Consider the following 11941-nt stretch of genomic DNA (forward strand, 5'->3'; position numbering starts at 1 on the left):
GTTTTTCTTCATAGAACCCAGCTTCTCATATTATTTGCTCAGCATACAGGTTGAATAAGTATGGTGAAAGAACACAACCTTGTTGCACACCTTTCTTAATTTTGAAACATTCAGTATTCCCATGCTCTGTTCGAACAAGTGCTTCTTGGTCCAGGTACAGATTCCTCAGAAGTACAGTTCAGTGTTCTGGAATACTCATACTTCGCAATGTTGTCCATAGCTTGTCATGAGCCACACAATCGAAAGCCTTTGCATAGTCAATAAAGCATACGTAAACACATCTTTCTGATATTCTCTGCTTTCAGCCAAGATCCATCGGACATCAGCAATGGTATCTCTCATTCCACAGCCTCTTCTGAATCCAGCTTGAACCTCTGGAATTTCTCTGTCAATGTATGATTGTAGCCGTTTCTGTATTACCTTTAGTAAAACTTTACTTGCTTGAGATATCAGAGAGATTGCCCGATGATTTCCTCATTCCGTCGGGTCACCTCTCTTTGGAATGTGCACAAATATGGATCTCTTCCAATCAGTCAGCCAGATAGTTGTCTTCCAGATTTCTTGGTAGAGATGAGTGAGTGCCCGCTTCACTTTCTTGAAAGATTTCAATTTTTATTCCATCAATTCCCGGTGCCTTGTTCCTCATTCCTTCAGTGTACTTTGGACTTCCTCCCTGAGTATCATTGGCTCTTGATCATATGGTACCTCTTGAAATGGTTGAACATTAACCATTTCCTTTTGATACAATGACTCTGTGTATTGCTTCCATCTTCTCTTGATGCATTCTGCATCATTCAGTAATTCGCCCAGAGAGTATTTCAATAACGAAAGTCGAGGCTAGAATTTTTTCTTCATTTCCCCCAGCTTGAGAAATGCTGAGCGTGTTCTTCCTTTTTGGTTTTCTGATTCCAAATTTTTACATATTTTATTATTATATTTGGAGGATACAATCAAGATGGCGGATCTGGTAGACGTGCAGTGAGGAGCTCCATCAATAACAACATGGAATACCAGGCCAAGCAGGCTCAGGGGATGGTGCTGGAACTCTGAAACACATAGAAAGGGATATTTGGAGGAGTGGAGGTCTTACAGCTAGGGGAATTTGTAGGAGAATTAGGAAATCCATTGTTTTCTAATTCAAGATGCTCAGCTATTCCCGTAGCCGCCATCTTGGGAGAGAACATCTTGATTGTTTCAGGATTGATATCGAAATTTAAAGTGACAGTTTGGACATAAAATCAAACAGCTACCACTTGTCTGTCTGTCGTGCTGTGGTGGCTTGAGTTGCTGTGATTCTGAGGGCTATGCCACAGGTATTTTAAATAACCAGCAGGGTCACCCATGGTGGACAGGTTTCAGATGAGCTTCCAGACAAAGACAGACTATGTTGAAAGAGTGACGAACTGCTTCCAAATCGTTAAGTCACTGAAAACCTTATGACTAGCAGAGAAACACTGTCAGATACAGGGCCGGAAAATGAACCCTTCAGGTTGGAAGGCACTCAAAATGCGACTGGACTAGCTTTCTAGTTAACTAAAATCCAGAAGACTTTTAACAAACTTCTTGCTAAGCATATCTAGCCTAACTAGTATTAAGGCAATTGTTTTTTTCCAGATGCAAAATGTACAAAACTGTAGTATATATATGGAATGTATACATCCCATATACATTTTGCACACCAAGATGATTTGATTTTATTTCTGATTAATTTTCCCAAACTACACTCCCCTTCCCTCACTGTAGTCATTTACTTCTTATGGGATTGTTAAAACGAAAATAGTGGTGGCTTAGATTCCCCAGCATCACAGTAACGCACAAGCCAAATGCTCTGCTGGCCTTGGCCTTCTGAACAGAGTGGCCTCCCCAAGAGACAGATCTCATGACTCTCCACTGCAACCTTTTGGACTCACTAGGCTCACCAGGAGAGAGTCACACCATTTTGTTGTGCATGGGGACTTTTATGCCTCAGCCTGTTCAACTCTTGGCTTAACTTCCTACATGGACTCCATGCCCCTGTGCCCTGCTGGATTGCTGTCACATATTACCCACCTCACCCATGTCTTCTGTGTGAATGATGCCCATTAATGCCTGTTCATTTATCCTGTAGGACACAACTCCAGCAGGCCTCCTGTGTGCCCCTCTGTCACCCACCAAAGGGGGCTTGGACCTCTGGTTCTCATGAAACCAAATGCACCCCTCCATGATTGCAGAGACTGTGCTATTTTGTAATTACAAGCCCTATGCCTTCCACTAATCTGTCCACTTATTGAGGACAGGAGTTCTGCCTTTATTTCTGTAGTCAGTGGTCCATGGACAAGAAATTTGGGTTAACTTAGAAATTGGAGATTGTTGGAGGCGAGGGCAGGCATGACATGACGTAGACATTGAGGAGTTTGAGATCTATAAACAAGGAACTTGTGAAGACTGCTATGTGCCAACTGAAAATGAGTCTGACAGTGATGGAGAGGATATTGCAAATATAGGAACAGGAAGCCCCTCAGTAGCAGGTAATTTGGCAGAAAATGGTAGATTGTGGCAGAGGGTGGTGGTTACCTTCAATGTATGGTATTTGGTTTTGAGTATTATTTGTTACACTTCAAGTTTTCTATAATGTCTTTAGTTTCTGCAACCAAACTGTAAAAAGCAAAAATCCTGTGTGGGCTCAGTGGAGAATGGAGGGCACTTCTAAGATGGGAAGAAGGTGCTCCTTGATAAGCTTGAAGAGGAAGTCACCGGATGTGTAGGAGAGCTCCTGCTTGCTTATTCTTTAAGATTTCATGTGGGAATTGCCTCCTCTGGAAGACTTCTGGATGAATATCCCCTGCCCTCCTCCTCTTGAACGTCAATAGCATATAGCCTGGTCCCTGGCATCAGAGGCACTCAGCAGATGTCTGTCAAAAGAAGATGTTAAAAGTGGGTAGCTGATTGGTGCTGCTTTTAGAGGGCATGGGTTTTAGAATTATAGCCAGTTTGGGAGGAAAGGTCTGAAGATGTTTTTAGATGTCATGAGTTTGTCATCATGGCGGGGAACATCTCATTGTTAAAGCAGACCACAGAAGGCCAGGATTGGAAATGGAAATGACTTTTTATTTCACAGGACTGGAACTGATCCCTTCCTGCCCTGTCCTGTGAATGATTGATGACTCCCAACCCTTCCTGCTCAGGCCTCCAGGAAGGAGTTCCTGGAACCAGATTAGTTTGGGTGGGTGGACTTGAGGTGTCTGGCTCAGTACTACTCCTGCTCCTGGTTTTGGCTGTGGGGGGTTGTTAGACTGGATATGTCAGCACAGGCAGCTGGCACATCTGCAGAACCTGCACCTAAGCTCAGCCCAGGGGTTGACTGAACTTGTTAATGATGCCGTGTCCCAGAAGAGAAGTGCGAGCAAGCCTCCAGTTGTTGGAACATATCCAAGTTTTTCAGGTTTATCAGTCTGGACATTTAAAATATGAATTCAAGGACCTATTCCATTTCATTTGATGCATACAGTGAATTAAGGAAAAGAAGTTTTGACTGTACTCTGAAAATTCAAATTCATAGAATTATATAGGGCAAAGGTATGTGTTACATCTTAATCTAACAGTTTCTATAGATAGATGAAGCTTCGTGCTTTTTAGTAGGAAGCAATAACTTCAAATGGTGAGGCTCTTTGTTGTGTAAAAATAGTGGTTGAGTAACAGGCTCACTATGAAACCGACAGGAAGTCTTAGACATGACTTCAGCCCTGCTGATCTATCAAGAATGTCAGAAGTCCGAGGGTACAGACTGCCCCTGCCCACCCCACATTGACTCCAGAGAGAGCTTCAAATGGGTCAGTGGGGCATGCTTGGAAGTTTGACCCACCTTCTTATTTTATTTCAGATCATCAGAAAAGCCCTTACTGAGGAAAAACGTGTCTCAACAAAAACATCAGCTGCAGACCTTGTGACAGAAACGGATCACCTTGTGGAAAATTTAATTATTTCTGAGCTGCGAACACGGTTTCCTTCACACAGGTGGGTGTATTTGTGGGGGAAACACCCCATCGCAGCCTGCTGTATGCATAAGCAAAGCCAGGGTCCAACCAGAGGGAAGCTGTTCTATGAGTTGATGAGGGACAGACAAATAAAACATAAGTTTTATGGTCTAAACCCTGATGCTTCAATGCATATTAACCAGATTGGCCCTTGTTTCAATTCTTTTTTATTGTTGTCATTGTGGCAAGGGAGTATCTTCTTGTTAATGCAGATGGATGAAGAACAAGGGCTGGGAATGGAGATGGCTTTTTATGTCACAGGTCAGTTAACTGCCTTACAGGTATTGAAAAGGCTCCACCTTTCACAGCATGCTTGGGGAAGCATAAGCCACTTATCATATTTCTGGAGGGACCTAATAGAGGAGCCATGCACTGCACAGAGCCTGAGCAAACATATTCCTTGGCAGCATATTGCCTGCCCGGCCACCCCATGCAGATGCTCCCAAGATAATGGAGCTCAGAGTGGAGCCTCTGCCAGTGGTCACTACTTAACTCTTTGTCTAAGACACAGCTGGGCACAGGGTCTGTTCTTTCCGTTGAATGTGACAGAGGTGCATGTGTGAGGATGCTACTCTCATTTCTCTTTGAAGCAGAAGTTCTTGACTTTTTGGGTGTCACCTGTAGAAAATCTGATGTAAGCTATTCATCTTTTCCTCAGGAAAATCTGCATTCAAATATTTGCACAGCATTGCACATAGAGTTTTGAGCCATGGCCCTCAGATGAAGAAACCTCTATACCCCTGGATACTCTTCAAGCCCCTTTTTACTCCTGTAATTCTGTAGAACATATTTTGAAAGTCACTGCCTTGGAGGCATGGAATCTTTTCTTCCTTTCTTATTTAGAATCACCTAAAGAGGTTGTACTCTTAAAACTGGAATACCAGTTATTGGATTTCTAGGTGTACATTTTTGTAACTGTCTAATTCCATGCTTATATATACTTGTTGTTGTTAAGTTCTGTTGAGTCTTTTCTGACTCACATTAACTCTGTATAGGGTTTCCAAGGTGCGGCTGGTAAGTTTTGAACCATTAGCTTTGCAGTTAATTGTCCAGTGCTTGCCCTACAGGGCCACACCTGGAAACCTAAATGTACTTACATGGCAGAATTACAAAGCATCTGGCACATGGTAGATAAGCAATGCATTTTTCTTGTGTGAATGGTTTAGCTTGTGATAGCACACAGCCACCCTTTTTCTCTCTTGTTATTTCCTTCTAGCTACAGTTCTGTGTCATTAATGTACATAGTATGTTCTGTGAAGTAGGATGTTATGTGATTTGGACATTGTACAAACACCTGATTTTATACAGGAGAGAGGCATGCAGAACAGTTATATGATAGGCCAAGATCCATGTAACTGCAGCCTCACCAAGAAACTGGACAGAAACTTTGGTCCATTCCTGACTGGTCATCGCTCATCTCCCGAGAGCCTGGTTGCTGCTGTGTGCACTCATCATCCAGCCAACCGCCTCCTGCCTGACTTCTACCAGCTCCCTTCACATCTTCCTCTCTGCCTGCTTTCCTCCATACCTAATGGGCTGTATACTCTTATAACCCTGCTTGTTCCTCCTTTCCGATACTGCCTCTTCTTCCCTGCTACCTTTCCTATTCCTCCTCCCACCACCTCAGCAGCCTGGATTGCCCATTGCCTTCACCACCCAGGCCAAGTGGGGCCATGGTCTCAGTGGCTCTGACCTCATCTGAGCCGTCAGGCAGCTTCAGATAGCAGGCTCCAAGATCTGTTCCCCACTACCACCCCAGGGTCAGAGCAGACACAGTACCTGGAGGCCTACTGAGAGACAGATCAGATCTCCTAACTTAGCAAAGTATGTCTTCTATGCCCTGTTCTACAATCAGGACTTCTAAATTATATTAGAAACTTATGGGGCCATGAGCATACATTCAGTTGGACATTGCCCAAACCCACATTATGCAATGCATACTTGTACTTAAGTAATATCAGGGTGACCAGCCTCTCCCTTTAACGTTCTCTCTTCCAGTGGGTTGTGTTTTGTTGGCAACCTTTGTGTTTGAGTTTCAATTATTTCCTATATTCTTAAGAGATTTGAAGTTAGGATCCAGGACATCTGTTAAAATATTTATGAGTTCTAAAATGTTTATAATTTTTAAACTTCTTTGGCTTTCTACTTCCGTAAAGATTTACACCCTCGGAAACCCTGTACAGGGTCGCTATGGGTCGGAACCGACTCAACGGCACTTAACAACAACAACAATCAAAGAACTTATCACACATCTTGCTTTTATACTTTGAGAGGAAAAAACTCAGACTATCAAACCAGCTATTTCAATTGTCCTTTGTGAGTTATTTTGGTACTTGAGGTTTATGTAGGAATGGCCTATCTGGGTGTGACCAACCAGTAAAACCAGTTGTCATCTATCAAGTTGACACTGCCTGATGACTGCACCATGTGTGTTAGATTACAACTGTGCTTCATAGGGTGTCAGAGCATGCTGACAATGCCTGTCACAAGTGTTCGCAGCAGGTGATGGGGGTCAACAGGTGAGCACAGCTTCCCCACCTCCACTCTGCAGCCTCAAGGATCCTCAGCACCTTGAATTTAGGGCAGTGGATCTCACTGGGATCTGCATCCAGATCACCAGGGGAGCTCTAACTGTGAAGGCCAGGTCTCCCTCTAAACAAGCCACCCCAGAGACTCCAGGACCCACACCTAGAATTGATGGTTTTGAGTCTTGGTTAACAAATCCATTCCCAAACATGGGCTAGTTTGGACCCATGTTTTCATCAACTTGGCAGCACAGCACACCAACAGAAGAACAGCAAGGGTGTCAGGGTGTGTGCCTCCTTGGCCACACCTACTTCTTTCTTGGAGTAAAAAGCTGGAATGAGGGCTAGAGGCCAACAAGTCGCTGCTTCAATCACCTCTAATTTTCCTAGAAAATGCAAATTAAATGAGATCATTTTTTCAGTGTATTTATGTAAAGCTGGAGTCCTGGTGTGACAATGCAGGATAAGCATGGTACTGCTAGCCACAAGGTCAACAGTTCAAATCCACCACCAGTCATTCCTCTGAAACCCTTTACAAGGTCACTGTGAGTTGAAATCGGCTCGAAGGTACTTAACAACAACAATATGTAAAATAATTTGTTTGTTTGTTTTTGCCAGTGTCTTAAGATTAAAAAGAAAGTATCAGAATCTTGGACATTTAATTGTGTTTTAGATATTGAGAAATTGATCAATTTATGAGGAGGAAATACATAAAATTGTATGTTGTGATTTTTCTGCAAACCGTTTAAATATACCATTTGAAAGCATGATCCCCTTTCTTAGGAAGAACTTTGTTTATTAACTATTGTAGGCTGGGTTCTCTAGAGGGGCAAAATCAATAAAGTGTATATGTATCAATCTATAGAAACAAATTTACTTCAAGGAAATGATTCACACAAGTGCACAAGGCAGACATGTGGCAAATCTGCAGACTGGATAAAGCAGCAGACTGGAGGCTCCTCCTGACTCATCTGGTTGCAGGAGCTGACCAATCTAAAATCAGCAGGTCAGCCAGTAGGCTCACGGTGCTGCTGGAGCTGGTGAATCTCAGAATCTGCAGGTCAGGTGTCAGGCTCACATCCCCAGAAATCTCAGCTGATAGAGAGCACTGATAAATAATAGATGCCCTAACTGCCCCGAATTTTCTCTGCGATTTTTTTCTCTTTCTCCTTTCTTTCCCTCCTCTTGTGGTTTTTTGGGTTTTTTTGTTGTTCCCATTTTTCCTTCTATTTCTCATTTTTTCTTTCCCTTACTGTTATCTTTTTTTTCTTTATTATTCCCTTTTTCTTTTTTCACCCTCCAGAGTTCTGGGGATTTTTTTCTTCCTTTGTTTAATAATCTTACCTTATTCTTTTTTTTTTTTTTTTTCAAAATTATTTATTGTTTTCTTTTTTCATTTATTTATTTATTGTCTTTTGGTTGTTTTTTCTTCTCTTTTTGTCATTATTGTCCCACCTGTCAGAAGACAGCAAGGGTGCCCCCACTGCCCAGCAGCAATGTAAGTCTACAGTGCCCAGAAGAAAATAATAAAAATTAGAAATAACTGTGAAACAAAGCAAAAAAAAAAAAAAAATCAACAAGATTAGAAGTTAGTTCTTTGAAAGGGTTAATGGAATCAACAAGCCACTAACAAATATAGCAAAGGAGCACTAGAAGAGATAAGTAACAAGAATAAGAAATTAAATGGGTGACATCACTTCAGAACCAAATGAAATAGGAGGATAGTAACATAATATTATAAAGCATTGTACTTAAAAAAATTGGAAACCTAGAAGAAATGGACAACTTTCTAAAAAAACAAACAAAACAAAAACAGTACCTACATAAACTAACACAGGTAGAAAATATGAACAAACTCATAACAAGCAGATCATTTAAAATCCCCAACAACAAAAAAAGAATTCCCTGGTGAATTCTGTCAAACATTCAAAGAAGAGCTAGCACCAATTCTGCTCAGCTGTTGAAGAATACAGAGAAAGATGGAATATAGCCTAACTCATTTTGTGAAGTGAGTATACCCTGATACCAAAACCAGGCAAAGACATCAGGCACAGTATTCCTCATGAGTAGACAGAAATTCTCAATAAAATCCTAGTTAGTATAATACAATAACATAATACATCATGACCAAGTGAGATTCTTGTCAACCTTGCAAGGATGGTTCAGAATTAGATAACAATTAGCATAATCCACCACAGAAATAAAACAAGTTCTATCATGATTATATCAGTTGACACAGAAAAGGCTTTGGCAAAATCCAATACCTATTCCTGATTAACATGTTCAACAAAATAGGAATAGATGGGGAAATCTGCAATAGAATTAAGGACGTAGTTAAAATCAATGCTAACATTAGTCTTAATGGAGTGAGACTGAACATATTCCTGTTGAGAATGGGAGTCAGGCGTGAATGCCCTTGATCACATTCCTATTCCATGTTCTGCTGGAAGTCTTAGCCAGAGCTATAAAGCAACAAAGGAAAATTAAAGACTTCCAAATTGGCAAAGAAGACATTAAACTCTCGTCTATTTGCAGATGATATCCTATTAATAGGAAAGACTCAACAACAACAACAACAAAAATTATTGGAACAAAGGGTTTAAGATCAACATAAACTACCAGTGAGAATTCTGAAAAAGAAATCAGGAAAACAATACTATTTACTATAGCCACCTGGAAAATAAAATATTAGGGATGAATCTAATCAGAGAAACAATAGACCTATACCAAGAAATTAGAAGCCAGGATAGCCAGACTTTTTGTCTCAGACTTTGAACATGTTATTAAGAGAGGCTAATCTGTGGCTCAAACCTACCAGCCACTCCTTGGAAACCCTAAACAAGGGTTGCTATGAGTCGGAACTGACTTGATGGCACATAACAACAACAAAGTTCCTAGAGGGGGACATTATGCTTTGTAAAGTGGAGGACCAGATAAAAAGAAGACCCTCCAATGAGATGGATTAACAGTGGCAGCAGCAATGGGCTCCATTATAACAGCAATTGTGAGAATGATGCAAGACTGAGCAGTGTTGCATTATGAATCACTATGAGTTGAAACTGACTTGACTGCACCTAACAACATACCAAGAAAACGATAAAATATTGTGTACATAAATGGAAAAATATACCATGTTAAGGATTAGGAAGACTTAACATTATGAAAATGTCAGTACTGCCTAGAGCGATCCATAGATATAATGCAATGTTGATCCAGATTCCAATATCATTCATTAAAAAGATAGAAAAACTAATTGCCAACTTTATATGGAAAGGAAAGAAAATATAGTTAAGTAATGAAATGCTAAAAGAAGAATAAAGTAGAACGTCTCATACTTCCCAGTCTCAAAACCCAACTACATAGCTATGGTTGTCAAAGCAAAGCTGGTACTCTTACACATAGACCAATGGAACAGAATTAAGGACCGAGAAGTAAATCCATCCACTTATGGACAGCTAATCTTTGACCAAGGATTAAAATATTACTGGGAAAGCTGTATAATCTTTTACAGAAAAATGAAACAGGACCCTTACGTCATACACAAACACAAACTCAAGATAGCTCTAAAACCTAAAAGTATTAAGATCATAAATGAAAAAATAGGAACAAATTTAGGGGTTCTAATAAATGGCAAAGCTATATTATCAAATATACCTGAAAGCACACACACATCAGAAGACAAACTAGATGACTGGGACCTCCTGAAAATTTAGCACTTAGGTGCATCAAAAAATGTAACTTACTCTGTTAGTGGCATTTTTTGACAATAATATATAAGACAAGGGACTAATCTCTAAAATATTTATAGAAAATAGTAAATAATCCAATGTAAAAATGAGCAGGCACTTCAAAGACATTCAGGCGGCCAACAAGCATATGAAGAAATAAACATGATCATTAGCCATTTGAGAGATGCAATTCAAAATGAACAATAATGAGATATCACCTCACCTCAGCATTGATAGCAAAGTTCAGAAAAGCAGAAAACAAGTGCTAACCCTGATGTAGAGACACTGGAACATGTATACATTGCTGGTAGGACTATGGAATGTTGCAGCCTCTCTAGAATATGGTATGGTGCATCCTTTAAAAGTTGGAAACAGAAATAGCATATGATCCAGCAATCCCATCATTTGATATATTCCCTAGAGAAGTACAGCTAGAATGCTCCTTAGAAACCAGCATGGCTAGAGCTTGTCTCTCTTACTTTGGAAATATTCTCAGGACGGACCAGTCCCTGGAGAAGCACATCATGCTTGGAAAAGTAGAAGGTCAGCAACAAAGAGGTAGACCCCCAGTGAGCTAGATTGGCATAGTACATGAGTGGGCTCAAACATAACAGCAATTGGGAGGATGGTGCAGGAGTGGGCAATATTTTCTTCTGTTGTCACTATGAGTCAGAATTGACTCCATGACACTTAACAACAACAACCCTAGTGAAATTAAAGTGGTGATATGAATAGATATATGCACACCCATGTGAATCACAGCACTATTCACAATGGCAAAAAGATGGAAACAACCTAAGTATTCATGAGTGTCAAAGTGGATAAACTGTAGTAAACTCACACAATGGAATACCATGCAATGTTAAAAGAATCTCCAAAACATTTTATAACATGATGAACCTGGAGGACATTCTACTAGTGAAAGAAGTTAATCACTGAAGAACAAATATTGTATGAGGAGTTCTGGTAACATAGTGGTTATGTATGAGTCAAGCTGCTGATCTTATGGTCAGCAGTTCAAAACTACCAGCAGCTCCACAAGAGAAAAATGGCACTTTGTGCTCCCATAAAGATTTACAGCCTTAGAAACCCTATGCAGGGTTCCTATGAGGTGGAACTGACTCTATGACACTTAACCACCGCAATGGTAAAAAGTCTCAAAAAGGTTTTCATAGTAAAAGAAACACTTCTTTGATGGTTACCAAGGATGGGAGGGAAAGGGCATAAATTAGCAACTAGAGGATAGACACATATTAACTTGGGTAAAGGAGAAGGTAAATAAATCGTAAATAACATTTTTAGTTATTAAAAAAAACACAAGGTAACACAGGGTGTTCCAGAGAAGGCCATTTCAGACCAGGCCAACACTTGCCCCTACTGGGGCAACCACAAGTCCCTTCCCAAGCCAAACCCAACCCCAGGCCATGCTAGTCCTTGTGCTCATGAGACAAGGAGAAAAGGAGGGCAAGAGAAAATAAAAAATTGAAAAATTGAACCCAGCAACTGGGAAAAAAATAGCAACAACATATTAGACACAAGACTCATTTCTAAAATCTATTGTTGTTGTTGTTGTTAAGTGCCATCAAGTCGGTTCCGACCCATGTTGTTGTTGTTGTTGTCAGGTGCCACCGAGTCGGAACCGACTCATAGCGACCCCATGCACAGCAGAACGAAA

General features: G+C 40.6%; 1 protein-coding gene across 1 annotated transcript in view; it reads left to right on the top strand.

The window, feature by feature from the left end:
- Window positions 1-11941, top strand: part of IMPA2 (inositol(myo)-1(or 4)-monophosphatase 2) — a 114503-nt gene that overhangs the window by 28593 nt on the left and 73969 nt on the right. The window contains exon 2 of the mRNA XM_006868694.1: window positions 3860-3993. Within this exon, the coding sequence (XP_006868756.1) occupies window positions 3860-3993 (134 nt within the window). The remainder of the gene's footprint in view (window positions 1-3859; window positions 3994-11941) is intronic.

Source organism: Chrysochloris asiatica, unplaced genomic scaffold, assembly GCF_000296735.1.
Source record: "Chrysochloris asiatica unplaced genomic scaffold, ChrAsi1.0 scaffold00122, whole genome shotgun sequence".
In the NCBI taxonomy this organism is placed as follows: Eukaryota; Metazoa; Chordata; class Mammalia; order Afrosoricida; family Chrysochloridae; genus Chrysochloris; species Chrysochloris asiatica.